The 26,784-nt window shown below is 42.0% G+C and overlaps 1 protein-coding gene across 2 annotated transcripts; it reads right to left on the bottom strand.

The window, feature by feature from the left end:
* Positions 1-38: 38 nt before the first annotated feature.
* Positions 39-26,784, bottom strand: zhx2a (zinc fingers and homeoboxes 2a). 2 transcript variants are annotated; one of them, XM_023410448.2, is made up of 13 exons: positions 26,390-26,784; positions 10,749-11,237; positions 9,706-10,425; positions 8,968-9,180; positions 8,213-8,470; positions 7,876-8,091; positions 7,602-7,686; positions 6,756-6,941; positions 5,407-5,810; positions 3,738-3,990; positions 3,434-3,590; positions 3,030-3,149; positions 39-1,700 (listed from the first exon to the last, which is right to left on the bottom strand). In XM_023410448.2, exons 2-12 carry the CDS (start codon positions 10,845-10,847, stop codon positions 3,032-3,034), a joined length of 2,709 nt encoding a protein of 902 aa, XP_023266216.1. In that variant the 5' UTR covers positions 10,848-11,237; positions 26,390-26,784; the 3' UTR covers positions 39-1,700; positions 3,030-3,031. The 2 variants fall into 2 exon arrangements, with proteins under 2 accessions (XP_023266216.1, XP_087031327.1); XM_087175201.1 differs by having other exon boundaries at positions 26,610-26,784.

Raw genomic sequence — 26,784 nt, 5'->3', positions numbered from 1 at the left:
CTAATTTTCATACATTTTACACTGGAAGACCAAGAGGGTTTTACAGTCAGTTGTGTGTTTATTGAGTTACAGCAGACTTAAAGTAGAAAATGAAAATGCAAGCGGTTTTCCATACTAGCGAACCAAGTGTACAGTATCTCAGATACTTGTCTGAACATGAAACTAAAGCAGCAGCAGAGACATTCAGCCAGCAAACAGCCATACACCTGCTGTTCAAACCAGGGTTATCGTCAATTCAAAATGACAGCTGGACTGAACTTTTTTCACTTGCACAAATATTGCAAGGAATTACACCCATAAATCACAGAAATCCCTTTAAATCATTTCTTAAAATGTATTTTTAAAAAAGGAAAATTGTTGAAGCACATGCAAGCAGTTCATGACAGCTTTGCAAACGATTTCAAATAAAATCCGCAGTTTGATCATTTATCTCTGTAACACAGGTACATGAGCCCCATTTTGGTTGTTGTGAACTGACTGAGCAGGAATCAACTGAACCCGGTTCTGCTTGGAATAGATGGACCTATAAAAAGCCAGAAAGCCAAGAGAAAAGATGAGAGGTGTGTTCACAGATCACAACACAGAGAAAATGGATTTCTGAAATGGTTCACATAAAGGAACTTTGTTTATTTTATCATGCGTTTAATACTTTCACCAAAATGTTCTTGGCAAGTTCCGTCGAGAATATTTCAAGTTTTTAAAAACAAAAGATCTGATACGTTGAAATCAGATAAGAGCTGAAAAGGCAGCATGGTGTGATTGAACAGACACTTCTCTCTGTGTGATTAATCATTTGCCAAAAAAGGAACATTCTGTACTGTTTCATGAACATGCCCCAGGTATACAGCTGATGAGAAAAGATAGAATAAGTTAGGATGTACAGTGCATTCATTCATTTCCCCTAATGCTGTTAGTCTTGGTCTGATCATGTGGCTGTGTTCACTCTCCTCCACAGTGAGGCTGTAGCTGTAGCTGCGTTCAGATTACCCAAAACACTGTTATTCCTCCTAACTGGTTCTCTAGCGCGTTTGAGTGATTTCCACCTTCACCAGTGTGATTCTATGAATGCGAGTCAAGGTGACAGTGCAGGAGAAAAGGAAAAGTTGAAATTGGAGATGAAGAGGCCTATCATGAGAATATCTATCGATACAGCAGGGATATATGCAAGTGCCATCAAAGACTGCTCATAAAGAAGTGTGCAAGTATGATTTTCGAAAAAAAAAAAAAAAAGGGTTAGGACTGATTTTCAGTGAAAAACAGACTCATACACTTTGATCTTAAAACAACAACAACAACAACAACAAAAAACATTTCAGGTTTTGGGGCACCAGTCAGACTTTTTTTTCTCTTTTTTTTTTTTAAAAATGTAACAAAACTTGCCCTCCCAGTAAAACTGTACAAACTTTTTTTGTAATACAGAAAAATATTTACAAGGGTGCTTCTGTTTTGTTTTTTTGTTTTTTGTGATTTTTTTTATAAACTCTAGTAGTAGTAGTAAGAACAATGCATCAAGTCCAGCTTTGGCACTCCTCTTAATGTCAGCATCTGCACCTCACATCAGTGCTTTAACAGTGGCACTCCAAAGTCCCCGGCGCTTTGTGATGACATCACAGGCAGACAATTACATCACTGGTTCCACATTTCAGTCATTCAGGGTCGTCGGATGGTGGTCTGACTCAGAGGTCAATGATTTGCTCAACCTGAAACATAATCAGATGTCAGACATTTATTATTTTATCAACACCGTTCCCAGATTAAGTGATTGAAGTGGTCACTGAGAAATTTAAAAATTATCAATTGTTATGGACATGAAATAAAAACAAAACCTTTTTGGCTACTAAAGTGAAAATTTTTCAAAAACGAAATGGAAATTCTCCACGATCTGCAGTAATGGTGTGTGTGTGTGTGTGTGTGTGTGTGTGTGTGTGTGTGTGTGTGTGTGTGTGTGGGGTGGGGTAGCTGTCAACATGTACGATGCTAATGATGGTGTGGTCCAAATATCATCCTGCCTTCCCAGCATGCCATCTTTCTGAAGGACCAGTTAGAGGTAATTACACACTAATAACTTCCTGGTAGCTGGGGGCTGCAGCTGTGGCATCCTAAACGAACAGCTCACCATTTATTTATTCATTGACATGAGCCAAGTCACACAGTGACGTTTTCAAAATCCATCTACAACTCCAGCATCTGTCTGTCCATCAATCCATTCTGCATAGCCAGTTATTCCTGGTCAGGGTCACAGAGGGCTGGAGCATATCCCAGCATGCACTGGGTGAAAAGCCATGTGTAATTTGTCTTCTTGGTTTCACCTACACTTAACCCTCTTATGACTGGCACAGTTGTACAGATGTAATAAAATCTTCATTTATTTAAAGCTGCACTGATCAGGATTTTCATATTAACAACATTTCAAATTACTATGCGTTATGTGGAGGGTGTTGTTCATGATGAATCCACAAAGAATTATCACCTGACTGCAGTTTCCCTGGGCTCTATCGAGCTTTGCAGCGTCTTTCAGCTCATTGTTTTGGTTTCACAAACCCCAACTTTCATGTCCAGCCACAACAGGCAGCTTTGATAAACCCACTGTATGCTTCATGCCTAGCACCACAAGCAGAAAAAGTGAAGAAACAATCAGCAAGTTCCGCACAGCGTCTAGCAACCTAAAGAGCCAGATGTTTTTCTCCAGATGTTCATCAGGTGGCCAGAGTCTTCTCCAAATCAGTGCTAATATTTATGGATGCTAACGTGTTAGCAATATAATCTTCTCAAGGCCAGATGTGTGATTTTTTTTTGCTTGTTGTAAAGTTCTGCCCCCAAGTGCCCAAAACAAATTTAAAAAACCTCATTAAAAGCAGCTTTAAACTTGATCCATCTCATCAGCATTAGATAGAAAATGTCCCTTTCATTTTGTACATGTAGTGTAATGTCAACATCTGATGTCTTAATTTTGTCTATACTTGATGTTTTTACTTTAATTCTAATGCAGTAAAATTAATTGAATTGGCTGTTTCGCCTATTTAACCTACCATCAACCAGTGACCCTCCCTGGTTGCTCCAAGGTCAAAACATCAGAGTCTGTTGCAAGCCTCTGTCTTTCCACTTCTCCTTCAGTCTCCTCCCCCACTGCCACACTGACCTTTACCCACCTGGCAAAGAAAAAGACACAAAGTTTAAACACAAACAGGCTCCCTCTAGGGACTGGAAACAAAAAAAATCATTCTTTCTGTTCTTCCTGTTTTGCACATTAAATGAAAGATGTCATAAACCATGCACTGTCTTATTTTTCACAAAAACAAACTTAAAATAACTCATCAGATATTCCTTTAAACTAAATATTGGCAGTGAGCTGGTCTTTTTTGTCTGTATAACATGAATCTAACACAGCAAAATAAATATAAGACAAAAATCTGGCTTTTGTCTCTCCACCCACCTCCCTTTGTCAGCAGCGCTAGAGCTAGTCTGGTCTGGTCTGGTCCGGCTCAGGTCCGTCACACTGTGTGCTAGTCTGTCAGTCAACCACTGGACTTTGTCTTGTTCTGACAGCTTGGAGTGCTCTGTAGCTGCCGTCTTCTCACCTGCCTCCTCCACTGCAACAATGGTTGTGTGATAAAGCATGTGCACAAAAACAGAGAAAGCACAAAGTCAAACAAGGGAATAACACACTTTCCAAAAATGATATTAAAAAGAAAGACAAAAAAAAAACACACTACTCCATGTTCTCCTCCAAAACTCACCTTTTACAGCCTTGACTTCCAAGGAAACGCTCTGTTTCTTCTCAGAACTCTGGCTGTTCTGTTCATGGCCCGCTTTCTGCTGCTCAACGACGTTCTGGTTTTGGAAACCTTCCATCCAGTCCAGAGTTTCACCGCTCTTCAGTGCTGAGCGGTGGTCCTTGAACCAGCGGACAATGTCAGTGCGTCCCAGGCTTGTTTGGACCTCCAGCTGGCTGTACTCCTCAGGAGATGGCCACTGGGTCCGACAGAACATCTGTGACAGATGATGGGACCAAGCACAAAACATTTTACCCCATCAAAACAATACAGTATTTAATTCACTGTTACATACATAAAATTCAAACATCAGCACCTGGAGTGTTAAGGATTGTTTGTGACTTGCTTTTATATAAAGGGCAGAATTCTTTTGCCAGAGCTGGTAAAGAGATATACTAGTAATTAGCAAATGTTAGCATGTTATCAAAATAGTTCAAATTAGCTACCAGTAATATAATATATAATATTTAATAATGTAACACTCAAGGATCATTTTTCTTTTACTTTTGGTACATTTTGCTTATAATACGTACCACATACTTGAAAATACAGGACAATGAGTATTTATATACTGCAATGTTGCCATTTTTATTTAAAGGCTTCAAATACTGAACTGACTGACTCACTGAACATGCTACACTAAGATGGTGAACATTGAACCTACTAAACATCAGCATTTTTGTCATGTCATGTCAGGATGCTGAATGCTGATGCTTGAAGCCTTTATCTTAAAACACAATATAAGTAGAGCCGAACAGAGCTCTTAGCATGGCTGTAGACTCTTGGTCTCTTTTAACAATGATTTATGAAATGTCTTCCTACCCGGATGGAGTTTTATTGACGGAAACACAGTATGTTTACATTGGTTATAAACAATTGCCCATTTTAACTTTAAAATGTGCTTTGCTGCAATGTGTCAATGCTGTTCCTTTGTCTCTCTAGCAGTGAAACACAGAGCCTGCCAGTGAAACTGACTGTCATTTCTAACAGTTCAGTTGTGAATTATTTTTAAATCCTACACATTTACCTTTATGTAGGTGAGGTGATACTATAAATACATTGGCTATTGTTGATAAGCTTAATATGTCTGACAGACTTTTATTTTCTGTAGCTGAAACATATGGGATCCCCATTAAACGACAGCATATGTGTCATTGGACATAAAACAAGTACTGTTACTGTTAAAGAGATGTCTCATGAATATACTGTATACTGGATCCTATGGGATCCCGCTGTTTTCCAAACACAACACGTCTCTAACATCTTCTCTGTACTCTATCTGATCTGACCTTGTAGTCACCTAGCATCGTATCTCACTTTTAATATTCAGGTATCAGCCACTTTCATCATGTAGTGTCAATCACGCTGCTTCTCCTCAAGTACAAGTACAATACCATCTCAAGATTAATCATTTAATTTTACGCAACACCTCGCTTGAGATTGTATTAAAAAGGTGCCGTCTCATCAACTAATCTCTTTAAAGTCACATCTCATTAATCTGTTGACACCATTAGCAGCACCTCTCCAATTAAACAGTATTCATCTTTATATCATTACAGCTTGCATCAATGCTCTAACTTGTGGCATATTTTGATACAGTCAACACTGACGTGTTTCCGTCACCTCTTCTCACCTCTCTGAGCAGGGTGAGGGAGCGGCTGGTGATGGGGACTGGGCTTGTGGAGGCCGACAGGACGGGAGGATGGGGAGAAGAGGAGGAGGATGAAGAGAGGATGGGAGGAGATGCAGAGGAGGAGAGGGTCGGTGGGTGAGGGGAGGAGGCTGCGAGCACAGGAGGGGACGAGGAGGAGGAAGAGGAGAGGACAGGTGGGTGAGGGGAGGAGCGGAGAGGTTTCCCGTCCTGCTCTCGATGAGAAGCCCCGTTCAGCAACGCCCCGGGCCGGTCTGGTCTGTCCTCTGTGTTTTTTGAGGCCATGGAGAGCAAAGTCTTCTCCATGTTGTCCCTCAGCGCCCTGCGCTCTGAAAACCAGCAGTCCACCTCCGTCTTGGACAGCCTGGTCTCCTGGGCCAGCTGGTCTGCAGCGCAAGAGAGTTCAGTGGTTCAAATGAGCTGTGCTACCTCCAAGTAGAAGCTTTTTTTGTAAACCTGAGAATTCAGTCTCTCTCCACGGGACTTAAAATGGGTTCATTAAAAACATTTCTGCTATTCTTGTCATGCAGGCAGCCACCAGAGACTGGCCTACAGCTACACCAGGGTGAAAGAAAATGAAGTCACATGCTGTGAACTTAGAAATAGAAGAAACACTACAGAATGTTTCAAAGTAATTGTTAAATCCGAGTGAGGATATTGAACACAACCAACTGAATCTCACCCAATTTATATTATTTCAGTGCCAAAGTTTTTAATAAGTGGTTTAAAAGTTGTCATCATTTTTCTCAGGGAATTTAACAACATAAACTAATCTTTAAAAAGATATCTGAGAAGCTAATTTTGTGCCTCATTAGCTCCCAATCTGCAGGAGGGCTGTCATGTGCTTTTGTAGGCAAAGGCAAATATAATGTGTTCACATTAAGCATCTGAATTTAGTACCAGACTGAGACCACCAGTGAATAAGTTAGTAAAATAACATGCAGAGACAAGCTTCCTGCACACAGAAAAAATGCTCATTAATGAAGCTGTTTGATTCTTTTCAAGGAAGTTCAAGGAAGTGGTAACACTGTAAACACTGTTTGAATGTTTAAGTCATCACCACTTGCGTTTAATTACTCCACTCTGGCACAAATAAACACATGCACATATTCTAATGATACTATTTATATTATGACTCAATATTTATCCACCTTTCCCCATCTGTTGATACCTGAAATTTGTTCCTGTCCTAAACATCACTTTTCTCCAGTACATTCCCCCAGGAGCCACTCTATGTCGTATACTAAACCAAAACAAGAGTAAGGTAATAAATCTCAAGTGTTCCCATCCTAAGACATGTGCTTATGAGAGGATTGATGGGTGGGCTGTACCTAGCTCGGCCTCAGTTGGAGAGCCACTTCTCTGGAAACTCTCCTCCAGTGCCTTCAGCTGCTCAGATGTCTTTCCCTTCACCCTCTCCAGCAGAGGAAAATGACTGGGGACTGCTTTCTTTACAGGACCATCTTTAGGTGCTGGCATCACCTCTGCTTTCACTAGCACTGGTGGTGGAGGAACCCCTTCAAGAGTGACAAAAAGAGAGGGAAACTTCAAATGCTGAGATATGCTAGTTCATGTTTTAACAATAGAATTACCACCTTGCAGTTGTATGCCTCCACCAGCCACCAAGATTCAGGAAATAAGGTCACAATCTCCCCTTCCTGAGTTACAGTGTTGAATAATTGCCAGATGTGTTTTTGCAGAACATTATGATGTCACAGTGAAGTTGACCTTTGACTTTTTGGATATAAAATGTCACTTTTATCTTATAAGCCATTTGTTTTAAACTGTGTCATAATTAGCATATGAGTGAGTGAGTTATGGGCAAAATTGTGACCTTTGATCTTTGACAACCAAATTCCAATCAGATCATCCTTGAATGCAAGTTAATGTTTGTGCCAAATTTGAAGAAATTTGTTCAAGGCATTACAGAGATATCGCATTCACAAGAACCTGAAAATATAATGCCTCTGGCTCTGGCTGTCACCATCGCAGAGGTATAATAATACATACAATACTGGTTAAATGACGCAGCACGGACACAGTGCTTAAAAAAAGCTCGTTATGGTTTAGTAATTAAAACTCACCCCTGGGAAGCAAAATGAAATCGTTTCAAAGCCACAGAAAGATGTATGATTAATCCCAGTCAGGGGAAGCGTGGCACTGATCACACCTCATACCTTTGAGATTAAGGAGCCTCTGTTCACTGAACCACTTCTTTATCTCTCCTCTGGACAGCCCGGTGGTCTCTATCAGCCTGTAGATCTATCACACGACAAGATGCAATGGAAGATGAAACAATAAGCTCGGGCATTTATCAGTGACAGTTGAGTGTTTAAAAAAAGGCAGCAGGACTAAATTAGAAAATAAAAGCTGCCACAAAAAAATCTGTCTATGTTGAATTTTTAAGGCATGGCACAAAAAAAAAATGCCATTTCACTCACTTATTCTTACCTCATCTTCCTCAGGAAAAGGACACTGTGTGTAGCTGGACCTCAGTACTGTTAGCTGCTCGGCTGTTTTATTGGGGTCAACTGTGAAACTCAGCACTTTGGGTGACGCCGGCTTTGATGTGGCCATGGGCGCCGAGATGGTTTGAATGATGGAGGGTCGTTTACTGTCTGTGGCTATCACAGGGGAGGCCAAGGGTCGTTTAAGTGACTGCGCCACCTGTATTAATCATGGAGGAAATATTAAATATAGTTTAAGATGGATAGTTGCAAGTCATATTGACATATTGACTGTGTTGCTGCGTTTGTATGAGTCGCATTTCTGCCCAGTGTTTTGATACCTGGTTAGCCACTGTGAGTGCCAGTGGTGCACAAGTGACAGTGGAGCCGTTGGCTACAGGAGTCAGCACCAGGCTGCTCGGTCCCAGGAGCTGACAGGGGAGGGACTGCAGGACTGAGGCTGCTTGCTGCATGGATTTGGAGCCTGCAGCAGACTGGTTGGTGGATGACTGAGAGTTGAGCTGAGGAGCTACCACAGTGAAGGTTTGAGGCACAGAGGAGATTGTACCGTTGAACATTTTCTTCCTGGCTTCTTCCACCTGTCACAGAGAGAAAGTGCTTGTTATACTTGTTTGTTTAATATATATCTCTTATCTGTGTGTATGGATGAAATTATATTATTTATCTGTAGTAAATACAGTACCACAAATATTTAATGCTTCATCTTGGACTGTTCAAATTAATTTTGAAAATTAAATTTAATTCAACACGTCAGTAATCAAACAAAACCCCACAATCTGATCTGTGGTTATTGTCTAAATAGACAATTTCCATACTTGTGCTTTGAGCTATAATTTGCTGAAGGCATGGCGCATTCCCAAACCCACTTAATATTTCAGCCCACAGTAATTATTCTCAGTACTCAGACTTAAGGTGAAATAACATGAGGTGCTAGAAATATAGTTTCTGTCACCATTATTATTTTTACTTTTTGGAAAATAAGCAGATGCTGTTTGAGTCTCTGTGTGATGAAAAAGACCTAAGGAAAATACACTAAACAGAGTGGCTATAATATTATTATTACTATAACTCCCACCTCCTCAGGTGACCAGCTAATGCCCTGTTTGAGCCTCTGTGTGGTGAACCAGACTTTGATTTGCTCCTCTGGATGTTTTGAGGCTGCAGTGAGCCAGGAGAGCTCAGCCTGTGTTGGGTAGGGGAACTTGTTGAAGGAAGAGATGAGTGTCAGGTTGTCATCCAGTGAAGGGTTGTATTTGGTTGTGTTGAGGGGCACTGCGATCTTCGGCACCTGGAACAAAACAGAAAACAACAACAAGATGGTAATGCTCAATGTAAAGTCTGTATTTTCCTCATAATTTCCTTGAAAGTTTCCCAAAAAGAAGTATGTATTCATTTATTATTGGAAACTTCAATCTCCATATGTGTTACATTGTGTGCTTGCTTGTTGACAAATTTATGAGCTTCAGATCTGCTGATAGTTTTTTGTAACCTTTAGACACAACTAGCTAAGCTAGTTTAGCATAAATAGCTCAACATTTTGGGAAATACAACTACTAATTAAACAAACATGATATCATATGCAATTGAATGTACTTTAGAGTTGCCGGTAGGGTTATTTTATTTTATCTTTGGACAGAACCAGGCTAAGCTAAGCTAAGCGCTAGCTGGCTGTAGCTTTATATTTCACATACAAACATGAGCTTGGTATTCATCTTTCACCCAACTCATGACAAGAAAATGTACTTGTACATTTCTCACGTGTATTTCTCAAAATGACAAACTAGAAGAATTCTTCCTCCATTGTGCGTCTTACCTGGGTATAGTTTAGAGGCCGCTGTAGGGAAGGCATAATGTGAGAAAGGCCGTCTGCTTTGAGGAGCGTTGACTCAGGGATGATGACTGTCCCGTTGACATTGACTGCTGTGATTGGTTTCTTGGCCAGATCAGGGGTCAGTTTACCCAACTGAGACTCTGTCCGTTTATTATCTGATGACATTATTTTTGGTTTACCGATCTTGACTGTGGTGGGTTTGCTGAGTGGCAGAATGCCTAGTTCGTCCCCTTTGCCTGAAATGGCACTGGAAGTGTTGTAAATGACTGCATTGTTACTGCACCCCTCTATTGTCTGTTCTAAGATTGTCTGATTGTTCATTTTTATACGTTTGAATTTGAAGTTGCTCTCCCCTGGGTGACACCTCTCATTGTGTTCTGTCAGGGTGTCAAACTTCTTTGTGTTGAAGTTGCAGACGGCACACAGATACAGGGGGTTTAGGATGACGTTAGGGTGGTTGGCATCTACATGTTCTTTGAAAGTGTTGAGGTTCTGTGTGGAGAAGGGGCAGTATTTGCACTCGTAGCCCCCCTGCTGCCTACGTTGAGGCTTAGAAAGGTCTGGTGGCTCCGTTGCAGGTTTGTCTGGAGCTGCTGGGGGGTCTGAGGCCTTTCCCATTAGATCCAGGTCCATGGATGGCTCTGCTCCTGTTGAGAGATCTGCCTCCATAGGCCCCTCCTCAGTATGGTTCTCTGTTTTTGTCTGGTAAAGGGAAAGAGCAGTTTTCAGATGAAAAAGAAAGACTACAAATGGCAATTTGAAATATGGGCAGATGATCCACACACAGATATATTTGTTGGCTCTTGCCCTCGATTTATAAACTGAGTCCTGAGATTAGTGCATCCACAGAAAAATCCAGCATAATATAAAATCACAAGATAGAAACAGTTTTAATGTGACTGTATTTAGAAGTCATAAAAGTACAATATTAAAATTTACACAAAACCAAGCATGTCATGTTAATTATTAAACTCCACCTATTAAAGAAAAGTCAGATGCTGCTGCCAGACATACTGACAGTGTACCTCCATGTTGTGCGATTCCTCTGAGTCATCATCCAGCTCCACCATGGTCTGCTCTGGTCGGATCATACAGGGAGTGGAAGCCTTCCGTCGACTGGACATGATGATGGTAGATCCTGGGTTTGTCCTGGTGCTTGTGTTTGGCCAGGGATGTTGTAAAGGAGACTATGGCCGCGGTGCCCAGGATGCAGGATGCAGGATGCAGCACCCCTGTGGAAACACAGTCTAAGGTGCAGAGGTATAGCCAGGAGGACTGGCTTGCACTAGAGATACAGGGAGCAAGCACAGGACAGTGGGATGGGACTCAGCAGCCAAGAAGTCTTAAGAAAAGTCTTCCCCTGGGGTGAGATTAGTGGCTGGAGAGAGAGGAGGGCAGTGGAAGGTGAAGGTCTGGTAGAAGTGGGGCTATTGAAGTGTAGTGTATGCTGGGCTCGCTGACAGTGTCAGCTCCAGTGCTCATCGACCTCCTGGAACTGCATGACAGGATGCTACCTGGATGAGAGACAGAGGGGAAGAGTAGAGGAAAAAATTATTACAATCAATAGAAAGACATTTTCATTTTGGCCTATTGTTTAAAAACCATTGCTTTATCGGTTTCCTTCATTTCTCTTGAAAGCATTTAATCAGTAGTCCTTTTTACGCAACCTGTTCAAGGTGGGAAATGTTACGCCTTTTTATTCCATATAAAAAGTTATGAGGGCAGATGGTGGGGGGGGGGGGCATTCTGCTTTTATGCAGGCATGTGCAACAAGCAAAGGCAGCATAAAGCAGGGTCTTAACAGTAATATAGTGGGATCTCTGTGTGAAAAAGGGCTAGTGAGTGGTCACATCTCTCACCTCAATTGAAATGGTCACTCAATGCGAGTCACAGAAATAAGGACACTTTATGTGTAGAACTTTGTTTGCCTGAGATGCTTGAGACAATTTTGACACTGAATAAAGTGGAGAGGGAAGAAAAATGAGAAAACATAGATACCCTTTTCAAGTGCCTTTGAATAGGCAGCCTACTACAGGAGGCAGTGAACGGGCTGGTTTCAGCATTTTAAGTAATGCAACATGCTTGGTTATTTAAGCTCAGGAGTGACCCATGTGGATCTGCAGCGAGCCGCCACCCAAAAGAGGAAAGTGTCAACAGCCAGCCTGTGGGTAAAAATGGCTCAAAATGAAAAAGGTCAGAGGAGGCTGGCAAACAAACAAACAGTGGAGCACAGCAGACGGTCTTCAGGTGGTCAGGAATGTTCTATGAAAAACTGAGTAGAAAGCAGTGTACATGCATCCCTCACATGGAGCAGCAAACTCCTAAAAAGCTTTCACCACTGCGTTAAGTCCATAACATCACGCAATTTAGACAAATCCTGTTTTTATCTCAAGGGCAACATTGAGATAAAAACAGTAGGGGTTATGTACAGTGTATAGGACACAAATTCAACTAGAGACCATCCTGCGATGGGATCACACCAAACCGTGAAGTCTGTCAACATGTTGACGTTCAAATCCATGAGCATTTAGTAGTTTTTACTACGTCATTAAATGTGTACTCCGCACTAACGGGTCAACCCAGCCTTCATTTTAATCTCATCTACACACCTGTAAAGTTTCATGACTTTATCTTGCACATATAAACACCTGCCAAAGTCCTCAAAACCACCTCTGTGGTAGTTCCCGCTACAGAAGGTGTCTGCAGGACCACATTTTGTTGTGATGACACACAAACAGAGCCTGGGAATGTTTATGGACTGTGGACAAAAACCTTTCATATCATACACACCCCCTTGACAGCTGCTGTATACTATCAATGCTCCATTAAGCAATACCAAAACAATACCAGCCCTGCTTGTGCAGTACTAAATCAGAAAACCAGGATGTGGCAGACATGATATGGAGAAGGGGTAATACACAAGTTAGTGTTCATGCAAAGGTAGAACTGACACAATTAATTGATCAAAAGAAAATTAATTGGCAACAATTTTGATAATTGCTTAGTCGTTTACTAAGCAGAAATGCAAACTATGCTTTTCAAATGTGAATATTTACATTTTTCTTAGTGTTCTACAATTGTAAACTGATAATCTTTGGGTTGTGCTCACCTTGGGCTCTCAATGGGCACTTTCCACTATTTTCTGATATTTTGCAAAATAAAGGATAATCGATTATGAAGATAATCATTGGTTATAGCCCTTGTTCCTGCATTATATGTGTAGTGTTATTCCACCTACATCTGCATTTCCAGATGTAGGTGGAGTGCCACCTCAAGTATTTATATTAATGCCAGTTTTAACTCTTCAACTGTTTTTGAAAAAAGGACTTTATGTCAGATAAATTTTTCAAATTACATTAAAAACAAGCAGTTGCACAATCAGGGAAACAACATGAGCAACTGTCTTTGAAACCATATGGACTTTGCCCACTTCCAACACCCACCTGATAGAATTGGCTGAGATCAGGAGAGTTCTGTATTTGCAGCTTCGCTCTGACTGAAAACAAACATGAAGTTTTACAAAAGGACTACTTTGTTGTCTACTTATGCAAAGTAAAAACTTTTATCATCACAGTTTGAAAACAGTGATTTGGCAATGTGGCTGATATGCAAATATATGCAGCTGACAAGTTTGCGGCTGTCATTACAACAAGTTCTCTTGAGAAGTACTGACTAATCATAAATCAGATTATGCCACCGAGTGAACAGATTGAGAAGCCAGAGACAAAAGCAGCTTCAGATACATATCTTTAAAAGCTAAGAGTGGCTTTATTTGGGTTGTGTGGAAATGACACGTCCATCGAGAAGAAGCGGTTACGAAAAGCTGAGGGATAGTGAGCAGGTGGGTAGTATTGTAATGAGAGGGGAGAGAGACGCTTATCTGACTGAAAAAAGTCTTGATATTCTGGAGGCTTCACGCCGAAGCTTCATACTCATATGCACATGAGTAAAAATCAAATGAGTCGATGCAGCAGCGGTGCTCTTCTATCAGGACATAATGAGGTCTCATAAAGCCGAGTCAGCACAGAGGACGAGGGAAAGTCCTCTTAAAAGAGTAAAGACTGACAGAGGAAAGATATTTAACCCCACCAAACAAACAGTATGATCATATTTAAGCCTGCTACTCAGGGTGGAGTAACGGTAATTATGTGAATAGTATGACTTTGGGGGCTTCTGTCAGCTCAGCATGTTAGGACTATACTTTGTAATCACGTAAAAGATCCTCTCCAACAGCTACGCATTAATCACATGGCACTGTTCGCTTCGAGGCTTGAAGGCTGTCATTCGCCAGTCGACTCATTGTCCCGAGATATCTCAACTCCTCAAACAACCCACTGAGGCATCATTAGAATGCAGACTCATTACCATGGTGTCGCTATAGCAACCGCGGACGTAGAGCTGTAGTCAAGTAGCTGCTACAGCCATGTCACACTGGCTGAGACTGTATGTACAGGGCTGACCCGGCTGCATGTGGTGCTGTATTTGCTGGTTTCAGAGACAGAGAAATGAAAAAAAAAAAAAAAAAAAAAAAAGGAGAAATACTTAGGAAAACTGAAATCTTGCAGAAACAGCTGACAGGCTGTGTGTGTTGAAAAATCCCTGTCCTGCAGGATGCAGAGTGGTGTGGTGCATTTGTGAGGTTTCTTCAGCTTCACTCATTCAGTCAACGGGGAAAGTCAAGGACCAAGCAACAAGGAGAAGACAAGGGAAATCAGAGCTAGTCAGAGGCGGCACACAAGAGACCTCTCTCGTAAAAGATATGGTTGAAAGCTACCTGATTATCCTACTAACCCTGTTCTGGGTGCTGTACAGATTAATACCTTCTAAGAGGACACATGATGTAAACACTGCAGTATACATACTCAGTCTTCCACTGACTATCGCTCTGTCCCTCAAAGTCCGCCCTTTGCCCAAAATCCAGCAATGTAGCCAAGTTCCAGTAAGACGGAATTTGAGATGCATCTGTTGTGCCACTTCATATGACCTGCTGAACTTCACAGCCTGGACACTTTGTGGATGTGCTGATGGGTGACAGTGGCTGGATGAGGATCTGACGACGAACAGAACAAAGCTGTGGCTGGACTTTTACCTCCTACTGTATGTGCTAAACCCACACAAGCAGAGGGAGGGAGAATGAGCAATTCTGTTTACGCAACATCCATATTAGTAAGCTGTAAACGCAACTACCTCAGAACTTAAATAACGTTGGCGATGCTGCCACTGGTTCCTCAGAAATGAACTTCTAAGTCCCTGGATGACTTCAAACATCAGTCTGAATATTAACTAACTGCCTACTGAGTCATTTATAGAAAAAGTGTTCACTGCAGGACAGATTTCTGAAAGGAAGCTGACTCAGAGTGAACATTATCATACACAATATAAACACAAGCAGCTCTGCAGTTTAAGTTGTGGCAGTAAGATTAAACTCATGTGCTCCGATCGCCTGGAAGAGAGAGAAAGACGTGTGTAAAGAGTGCTGAGCAGTGAGGATACACTGGCTCCAACAGCCTCCTCCTCTCTCTACTCTATCATTTCCAGCAGAGGAAGGCGGGGCTGCTCTCCTGCTGCCTTGGCTGGCTACTTGGGAGCACTGAATGTCATCATGGAAAAGAGAACTGCTACAGTGTGTGATTAATAACCATGGCAATGTATTACTCTATTCAACAGTCACTCAAACTTTATCAGAATAACTTGTATAATACCTTGATAATAGTCTTACTAATAGGCTCCTCTCTCAAGGATTAAAAGTAATCAACCTGGTGTCCTTGAGAAGAAATTTTTGCTCTGAGCCGTTTGTTTGTTTGGCTGTAAACATCTCACAGAAGGAACTGTGCACAGACTAATGTTTCCGACTGCTGCCTGAGCTTTCCACATGGTAACTTTCACTTTTGATTCTCATCATTATTGTGAAGCCCTTTGTGATGTCTGCCTTTGAAAGATGCTATAAAAATAATGCCTTTATTTTTAACACCAAAAATGTTAATTAGTTTTGGAAGCAAACTTAGCCGTTTTCATAACCTAGGTCAGTCAGTCAGTCTCTCACCTGTTAGTTAAAGTGTCTAACCGCGTCAGCGTCTTGGCTTCTGTGTGCAGTGTGAGCTCTGTGCTGGAGCCACAAACTCTGTACTGTCTGGATGCTCATTAAACTTGTATGAATACTCAGCCTGGCAGCTCCTTGCCTGCCCGTCTGTCTATACTTGCCTGTTGTCTGGCTGTCTGATTGGTGCATTGTATTAGTGGAGCCGTCTTTCTGAAGGAGTTACCTTTAATGCTGCCAGGCAGCAAATACATATCAGCCCTGGCAGTAATCAGTTTAGGCTACACACTGGCATACATACTGGAGAGAGCACAGGGGAAATCAATACAAACCCTCAGTACGACTGAGCCTGTCTAAAGTATGAAGACAGAGAGATGATCTAATACAGCAGGAATATAGTGGTGCTATAGGACAGATATCTATCTATCCAAACAGCAGTGAGGAGAGAATGACACTGAACAGATGAGTCACAGCAGCACACTCCTTTCAGATCCTATTTCTGGGTATCATTAATGTAATCAAAGTAGTGGGGGAAAAATATGGCCCAGACTCTGCTCTCAAAAACTGGAATTTTGGGAAAGCAATGTGAAGTAGTCTCCTATTACAGATAACTTTTGTTAAAACACGTCGACCTGAACCAAAGTAGCCACATGACAACTTCGCAATGCATACGTCCTTGGCCAAACTTGCAGTGATTGACGTGTATAGTGATGAAATTCTTGGGAGGCAACATTTCTTATGGATCACTATGGTAACTGCTGTACCTGTGGCTCAGAGGTTAAGGTAAAAGGTTGCAGCTATATTTTTAGTCAGACAATCGTAAGTAAAGTAAATGTAAAATTATACTATGCAGCCAGACTGATCAGATGCACTCAAGTGTCTTGCAAGGCTATGCACTGTGTGGAATGGAAACAATACTGTACGTCCTGTGCCACAGCTGTCTCCTGAACAGCCTGAACAAAGATCAAGCTCAAGTACTGGCAGATTCTGGTAGGGTTCATTGTAGTAGCTGAAGAGAGAAGAAGGCTGGAGAAATGAATGTACTGCAGAGAAACAGCCAACTGAGTGCCAGAGTTTTCAGGCATGCAGTCATCACGGACACAAAGGCACATGAATGGCAACCTCTGCGGCTCCTGCACTTGAAGCCATGCATGAAGTACAAACCAGCCAGTTACACCAGCGCTCTGGAATAACAAGCAAAACAAGACTAGGAAGCAGCACAGAAACCACACGCTGCAGAAACACGGACACGACTTTTGCTGCGACATTAACTAAAACTTTGAACCTCAATCACGCATTTTATTTCACAAAAACATATTGCACAGAGGGAGTGCACACACTGCTCTGTTGGCACTGCTGTCAGGGGTGGGTTTCTCTCCCTCACTGTCTGTTTTGAGTGTGTTTTCCCCCCTGACTGCTTGTTCCATAAGTCAGCCACTGCAGTGAGGACAGTGTGTGTGTGTGTTTGAATTGTGTGGGTGAGGAGAGGCACCACCACCATTAATATGTCCCAGCAGGGGTGGAAGAGGCAGAATTTCGGACCGTCGCAGACTTAATTTAAATCTCATCACGCGGCTCCTCCTGAGCAAAGCAAAGTGCTGCACTGTGTTTGAGTGCTTGGTATGTTCTGCATAGCAACAGAGCAGCTCTACTTTTGCTGGGCTGGGATGAAGACTAAATGTGGATCAATGATGCAAACGGTTGTTTTGCCACAATAGCCCAACCCATACTGGATTCTCTGAGGCTGATGCCGATACTGATAAGGGGGAAAAAATAGCCAACGGCCAACCAGATGTTTTTTTTTTTTTTAAACATAAAGACACTATAAACAAACACTTAAAACTAGAATAGCACTCAGTAGACAGCATACCTCCGCCAAGAGCAAACACTGTCTTCCACCAGGTCCGGATTATTATCTGGATCTGCACTAAATTGTACAAAGTCAATCTGATCAAATGATCAATCTTGTCATGGCAGAAAAGTGATAAAACATGTCTTGGATCTGCCCCTGTAACCAGATCAGTGTCAAACTTTAAGGGGTTCTTCTGGGGCCCATGCCTCATCCCTCCACCAAGTTCAGTGGAAACCAGTTCTGTACTTTTTGCATGATCCTGCGGTTAGATTGATGCCACTCTCGTGTCAGCATGGTAAATGCTATTGTAAAGGCTCTAAATGATCAGGCCTCAACTTATATCACAGACCTTATTTACTGGCACTCAGCTCAGAGTCGTTGGTATGTTTCTCTGTGTCTTTACTTTGACTTTATATTTCAATATCATTTGTACAGCACTTTGGTCAGCTCAATGTCAGAATGTTTAATTTTACTAAAAATGCATCTGGAGCCAGCAGCTGGTTAGCGTAGCTTAGCATAAAGACTGAAAATGGGCAAACAACTAGCCTGGCTCTATCCAGAGGTTATAAAATTCACATGTTATTATCTCTAAAGCTCACTAATTAACATTTTATCCCATATTTGTTTAATCCACATAACCCACTCAAACAGTGAATTGTCATTTTCACTGTTTGTGTGTGTTTTTTTTTTCAGATTAAACAAGCTAAATAAAATTTGTTGATTAGTGAACTTCAGAGGCGCTGATGGGCTGATGTTGTCACCTCTGGAAAGAGCCAGGCTGTTTCCAGTCTTAATGCTACGCTAGGCTAACCAGCTGCTGGTTCCAGCTACAAATTTACCATATAGAGATGAGAGTGGCATCAATCTTCTCTCCTAACTGTTGGCAAGCAAATAACCAACTTTCCCAACATGTCAAACTATTCCTTTAAATGCTGTAATTTGAATTGTGACCAAGATTTGAACTAAGTATGAGTTTTTACACATGAGAAATAATCTTTGTGTCTGGTGAACAAACTATTGGCTTCAGTGTTTCTACCTCAAGCATCTTTGGTTTTATTTCTTGTTATTTACTGACATATACACAGATATGTATCAGAGTGACTAAACTCATTTTAGTGCATACTTTGCTATTAATTTTGACAAGATTCTGTCACCTCAGCAAATTTTAGCTGCTATAAATTGTGTATAGCACAATCTCACTTTCTTTTAAGTCAGCACTTTTTCTCTTGAGTATTTTTCGTTCAATATTCTAAAGTTGCATGGGCTCAATATCACGCACTCATCAGCTTTTATGACAAGTTGCCAAACTTTCATATGGAGGTCCCAGAAAAGTAGCCCCATCATCACTGCTGTGTCCTTATTCAATCCACAAACACGAGGAGACACAGTGGCCTATATACAGCATGATGGAAATACTGTCAAGCAGGCTACGCTGCATTAGATCCACAATCCAGTCTCCCGTTTAATGTGGTTCGCGTAACACTGAACACACACTAGTGTCACATTGCCAGACCTGTATCCTCCCTTAACACACCGGCGCACTGTCGAACACACAAAGGGCAAGCTATAAAAATATCCAAGTGTCACCCACTCTGCGGCTGATGGTTGTGTTACTATGGTAACACTGTAACCAACGGAAAGCGTTTGTGAGTATGTGCTTGCATCCAGGAGCAGAAAACACAGAGGAGGTCAATAAGTGTCATGACAGCAGAGATGCTTAAAATCCAGCTGAACTTTACTTCCTGGTTGACACCCTACACCTCATTCTGCACATGTTGACAAATCTTCTACATTGTTAGAGGGTCTGAATGACACATTCAAAGATTCATGTTTTTCTCTAACAAACTTATTAGGGGCATAAAGATGACAGAGATTCACCTTTGTTTGTAACTCAGTATACATTAACCTACAGGACCACACTAAACAGTCGGCTGTGCAGCCCAGCAATCGACTCAAAATAAGCTATTTAACCAACCTGACAGTCCACCTATGATGGACTCCCCATTTAGCTTTGCCTGTTGAACAGCAGGAACTGACGAGTATCTAACGCCCATACTGTCATGGAACATCTAAGGCTGTCTCAGTTCAGTTTGCCGCTGCGGCCCCTCCACACTCCCCCGACGTGACCCCAATGACGAAGGCCAACACGTCAGTGAGCATTCACTTGATTCCAGGGGCTGTGAGAGGGAATGAAAAACAGATGGGGTGCGGGGCAGAGTTTCATTACAGCAAATGGGAGTTATCCTGGGGTAAACTATCCCTCTTGAACATTTTTATGTGGCTTTCATGATAATAACCCCCCTTCATTTGGTTTTGCTGTCCTATTTGCACTCCCCCTGTTCAGCTCCATGCTCTTCTCTTTCACTCTCCCTCGTGGCCTTGTGCACATACAGACAGCCACACTGATAACAGCACATTACTCTCCCACGGAAACCTTGTACTTCACAATGTCAACTACTAAGGGCTTAAACCACTGCTAAAAATGTTTTTGTAGTTTTGGGTTTTTTTTTGTTTGGAGAGGGTAAAATGTGAGTTTTTGGTTACAGTAATTGCATGGTGGGACAGAGCTAGTATAGGGCAATGGTCTTCTTGCACCTAAACAGCATCCTGCAAAATAACGTCAACACGGGAGCATTGGAGGGACTTCAGTCAAACAGTTACCACATTTTGATCACAACAAATTCTATCATGTTTTTTATATATTAATACTTGTATATACAATGTCCTCCATGTGTGTGTGCATGCATGAGAAGGAGAGAAAGATCTAGGTCTTGACTGTCTTGCTGAATCCAAATGAGAACACCTGGAGACTTTGGAGTTCTTTACTTGTTTGACAGAGTCTCAGTGAGCATTCAGCGCTCCTGTGCGGCCAGATTTCCCACCTGTCAATCTCTGCCTTCTGCAGTGGGTGTGGCTTGTGAATTGTCTCCGGCCTCTCCCCATTGGCCTCACGTTGGTAAGAGGGGCGTGTCTGAGCTCTGCCACTGGCTGACGTGGTGCAGTGCAGAAGGCCTTTCAATAAGCTCTCTCTCCGTTTCCCCTCTGTCCTTTTTTCCCCCCTAAACTTGAAATCTGGAGGACACACTGGGGTGTGAGAAGGGGAGCGACTCTACACACGAGCAGGCATGAATGACCTACATGACATGCACAGATTGTGTGCATGGGTACAGATCTAACTTTTTTTAGTGCTTATGTTCAGATTTAATGTGCCAACTGCATAAGTAATTTTAAGACTGCAGTGGCCACTAGAATAAGCCCTCTGACTGGTGAGTGATGTCCACTGGATAGTTTAATACATGCTTACACACTGCTGTATAAATTGCTGTGCACTCACAGACTTAAATAATAATCAATGCAGAAATGAAGCAGTAAAGTCTTTAATAAAACACACAGCTTGTGAAATGACTAATGGAAGATACTAATGATGGAGCCTGGTGAACCTGCTCTTTCTCCCACACACACACACACACACACACACACACACACACACACACACACACACACACACACACACACACAGACTTGCAATCTCTCACTGTGAGGTCGTCTCTTGTTTCTCTTTCAAACTGCTTAGACATTCTGACTCTAGTGTCTCGTTTCTTGTCTTTGTCACTCTCTGGCTCTCTCAGTGTCACCGGGTTTCTTCGGTGACACCTTAGTTCGGTTGGATTTCCGACATGTTAAACACCACAACCGTACCTGCAATGTGTGATTTTTCCGACAGGATTTCCAACGGTGGGAAATGGTGACACCATATCAAGCACATTACCAAAGTCAGGGATTGCCTTAGTGGACACATAAAAGGATCACACGTAAGAACAATGACCTTTTTGTCTGCTTTACCTGGAAATGTTATGAGGGCTATGGCGGAAGATTTCCAGGGATTCAACTAGGTCCTGATCTAGCAAACGGCAGCCTTTTATTCCAAAACTTGACATACAAACCAACATGAAAAAACACTTTTACAGCTTAAGGTGCATATGGGCCTTTAGTCTACATGGATTTATCACTTCCTCACTCCTGTCTCCCTCTCTTGTCACTCTCATGCAGTGTCACTCTATTGTCTCTTCCTCCGTCTCTCTCAGACATCACATGTACTCTCTACTAGTGTTGATTTCATGCTCCCTCTTCGTCTGTCCTCATGTAACTCCTCTACCTCTCTAATTTGCCTCCTTCCCTGCATCACGCTCTCCCTCTCAGCCCCACCTACAGGTGATGAGCTCATCTCTGTGATTGCCTTAGTCACCCAACAACACGTCTGAGAAGCCGGCAGAGGCACAGCGGAGAGGAGGACCTGAACCGAACACAGTGGAACAAAGCCCAGCGTAAACGTTGGTGATGTCATCACAGAGTCAAGCTGAGCACGACGGGCCGTGATGACAACAACAACAACCTCCGTCCTCCAACCCATGATGACTCATTCCAGTGTTTCACCAAGAGAATGGACAGCCATTATACACATTGTACAGCTCGGGAATGGAAGTGGAAGCATGATTATGTGCAGTCAGGAAATGCTGGACGTTCCTGATGAAGGTGAAAAACAAAAACGTGTTGGAACCCACCGCAGGTCTGCTATCACGGCCCTAAAAATGACAGTCGTTCATCGTGGAGTAAATAAGTGTAAGCTCAAACCATATGAACATACACACAGGACCAATAAATTGAATCTTTGTTTTATATGCTGGTTACAGTATTTCTGTTTCCTATTTCCTAAAAAGAAAACAGTGAGAGCATAAGAGGCCTCTTTAAACATAAAATATCTCTTTTACCTATTACTACAACCTCCCTGCACCCGATTGTCAACATAAAAATAAATAATAGAAAAATAAATCATTAAAAATCAAGGACAAAATGCTGTTCAGATTCTGAATTCTGTAGTAATTTTTTTGAGTTAGCCAAACTACAAAATGAGCTGTTATCTGGTGAACCTGCACTTATTTTTGCTGTTCACAAAGAACAGATGAGTCATTTGGTTAACAATCAATCTAGTGTTAGCCGCTTGTCATTTTCTAGCTAGAAAGCTGTTGGTCAGTGCTGGGTGGCTAATTGCTAGCAGACAGCCTACAATGATCAAAATCTTACACATATAAATCACGTCAACATTTTAACCACTTAGCCAACGTAACCTCAAACACCTATCAGCTGTAACATCAGCAGCACACACATTACATTTACTACCCGCCACCTGCCCACTTTCATTTATAAAAAACAAACATAATTTCTCAGTCGATGTGTTTTACTATCAATCTTCTTCCCCAGATTAGTTCTAGTTAACATTCAGAAACTGCAGCAGACACTTGCAACATCTGGTGGTATGACAACTGTCAACAATCAGATCTGACATGAATGATATTTGACTATCCTGCACTTTCTTCTGTTAGACTGTATGTAATGGTCTTGGAAATTGAAAACTGCTTTTGATTTCACATGAAGTTTGATGTCTGGAAAACAAAATCCATTAAATTTGGCATTAAGATTCTAAAACACACCTTTGGCTTTGGTTTAGAAGAGCTATGTGTACGAGCTGTCTAAATAAATCTGTCTAAATAGAGAGATCTTTGTTTTTTCATTCACTTCACGGGTCATAATTTGACACCAATTCTTGAGGCTCAGTGTTTTTCTATTTAAATGAATGTGACAGACTGAGTCTTGTTCATTTTCCACCATCTGGCTACAGTAAACGAATAGATGCCTCTAGGAACAAAATAGTGTGGATCACCTCACAGCTGGATGTTTCGGCTGTGACATTATAAGAGGTCACAGTACACTGAGAAACACTGCATGGTTGGGCGAGACTGGGGAAAAAAAGGCAATTCAATGAGGGCCGATTTATTTTTAAGCCATTTTCCCAGAAATAATAGCTTCTAAACACCTTACTGTAAATAAAATAAAATGATGTTAGGCTGTACATAAAATCGTCTCCTCACTAAAAAGCTTGCTGTCCCTATTGCTGTCACAGTGTAGTGATGATGGGACAGTCACTGATGTTATGGACAAGAAGGTAGGATGGTGACATCTGTGCATTTCTCTAATCCTTTCAGCAATACTAATAATAACATTTCCCCCCCAAAAATTATATTCAAACAGACTTAATCTTGCATCTGTCAAACTGTAAAAACAATTCACTAATGTTGCTCTACACTACACAACTGTGATTGTTAGTTATCATTACTTCTTTCTACTACACCAACATGGTAACAGTCAAAAACATTCATAATTCTAAGTATTTCTATTGGGTGGGTTAAGTGCAGACAATTACACATAACACCTTTTTTAAGCTGTGTTCCCGACATTATTCTGCAAGAAATGCTTGGCGACAAAATACACTAGACAACTGTGTGTGTGTGTGTGTGTGTGTGTGTGTGTGATTTGAAATGTGACGGTTTACTTTTATCAACAGAAACCCTTTGAGTGTTCAGCCCCCAATAAAACTGAGCCGGCTGTCATTCCAAATTACATAACATTATCTCTGATTTGGCAGATCACAAGCGGAAACCATGTGAAGAACAAAACATGAGCCAAATTTCTCTTCACATGGAAAAGAGCAAGAGTGCGTGGCTTAGCGAGCGAAGCCAAGTTTATACCCAGAGGAATTGCTGGTAACGGGTACGACAGGAGGGTTAACTGCGCTGTGATCAAAACCACTTGCATCTTTTACTGAGAGGGTGGGACTGTTGATCAGAGAATGTTTAGAAATACAACATAATAGGTCACACCAGTGCTGAGAGAACATCGTCTAATGAACAAGATATTTCATCAGACGTACAGTCAGCAGTAGCCGTAACATGCGCAGAACGCTTTTCAATTAATTGGCCCACCTGTAGGGCCAGAGTGTTTAGGCCTGTCAGAGGTCACTGCTGAACAGGTGCACTGAATTATTTGGTGTCAGGGACTGTTTTATCACAACCAGCACCACAGTATGTTAGTTATAAAATGCTACTTTAATCTCAACCTCCACAATGATAGAGTCAATATCTAATTGTAACTGGTACTGGGAGACAGCTGGTGTTACAGTCCCTGGAAATGTCATAGTCAGGTGTTTGATGTTATTATTATCAACACCAATACTTGTGTGTATGTTGTTTATAGCAGACTCAAATCAAACCATTGTACTGAATATGACTGTAGATCAATAAACATCCGATTTGTGACAGTTTGTCGGGATGTGCCGATCCAAGCTCAAATTTATAAGCTGTATACCTCATTGTCATCATTGTTTATGTGAGGTAATGGTATAAGGCCAGGGATTGCTGTGGTACCAAAAACTGAATGAATGCCGCTAATGGAGGAAATTTTTTATTTTATAATAACACTAACAAATAAATTGTATTAAAGGTGGACTGGTTCAAATCATGGCTGATACCCAATACACTTAAAAAAATAAATAACAGTTCCAACCTGGGGTATTGCACAATTGTGTCTGGATGGATCAGTTCTATTGAAGGTATATATACAGTATATATATATATATATATATATATATATATATGTCACTGAAATTGTGCCACAGCTGCAAAAAGCAACAAGACAATTCACATAAGGCTTTAACAGAAGGCCCTCTGGTCTGATGAGGACATATGAGGACACCACCACCCTATTGTAAAGTTAGTCAGTTTACAGTGACTGTATAAACTATGTGACATGGTTTCATAATAATAAACCTATGCTACATAGTAGAGTATGTGTTTTATTGTTCTATGACATAATGATGTAAGAAACTAGAAAACTGGGTAGGAGGTGATAAAAACTGGGCTGTGTTTTGGTAGCAACAACAACTACAGCACTGCAGTATTAAACTATTTAGGTGTTTTATGCAGTACAGGACAACATAAAGCATCAAATACAATGAAATCAATCCAACAGCCACTATCCCTGCATAAGGTTTTACTGGGTGCACTGAGCACATATTTCCCCTGGTTAAGTCTGAGTGTGCTGACTCCAGAGGAGAGCCACAGTCTGTGTGCAGCTTACAGTCTGTGTGCACTGCACTGAGTTCAAAACCAAAGTTGATATTGTGAATAAAATGAACCACGTCTGACTTTTTCCAACAGTCACGGGCCTGCTGCAGTGACAGGATATAAGTGGGCTCCTGTGCTACAGCCCTGTCTGTCTATGTGTCTGCATGCAGTAGGAGCCGTGGTCTCGGAGGGGAGGAGGCATCACCAGGGGTAACGTTACGCCTACATCACAGAGTCGCACAAATCAAAGTCTATAAACAACGTCGGACTCAAAAAGTTGCACTCTAACCTCAGTACCGCTGAATGTGAGCGGATACACAGGCGGCGGTGCGGGGTGTCCACCGGCCAGCCCGAGATGTGACAGAGGGGCGCAGAAAAACACTCTCCCCAAATGTTCCCCCTCTCGCCATCGACGTAACAACATGTCGGCAAAGGACGGCCATGTTTTGCTGGTTATGTCGAAACGGGGAGGAGGAAAAGTAGACACGATGTCTCTCCTCTATGCCTTCTCGCACCACGGTCACAACGTACCAAAGTGAAACTTAAACACGGGGTCGAAAACATCCAATTAACAACTTGGCGGACACATTGTCTCAGTACGCAGGTGTAAACGGCAGGGGCAGGCAAAGTTCATGCGGCTAGACAAGTTAAAATATTTATACTGAGGCGTGTGGGTGTTTGGGAGCCGCGCGGTGCCAGAGCAAGACAGGAGAGAGGCACAAACAAACAACTACATGCAGTTTTAACTTGGGGGACTTTTCAGGAGGCAGCCGCGGCGAGCCGTTTGAAAAACAGAGGAACAGTTTCTCCATTTCTTACCTGCCCACCGTTTTGGCGCGATGCTCAGGTAGTGCGGTACAATCCCCGAAGCCACTGCGAACCGACGAAACGAGCCCAATCTGTTTTAAACACACTCACGGCGGCCCAATAACCGAGCAGACAACAGGCGACAGGAAAGAAAAAATTGGCGATCACAAGGAGGATCTACGCCAAAAGCCACATGATCGCCGACGTCAGAGTACGTATTTGCATGCCGTACCGGGGCGCCGGTGTCCGTCCATAGCGGGTCCATAGTGTTAAACCAGTGAAAAGTTGAGCAGCGGGCTGAGGAAAGTGAAACTCAGTGAGCAGGCAGCAGGAGGAGTGCTGGTAGCTGCATGAAGCATGCCTGCTGCTGTAAAAATGAATGGACTGCGTCTTGTAGCCGTCAAGTT

The sequence above is a fragment of the Seriola lalandi genome, unplaced genomic scaffold (genome assembly GCF_002814215.2).
Source record: "Seriola lalandi dorsalis isolate HSWRI2012SDOR001 ecotype SW California unplaced genomic scaffold, Sedor1 jcf7180002054425, whole genome shotgun sequence".
NCBI classification, from domain to species: Eukaryota; Metazoa; Chordata; class Actinopteri; order Carangiformes; family Carangidae; genus Seriola; species Seriola lalandi.
This window is presented reverse-complemented; position numbering and strand designations above follow the sequence as displayed.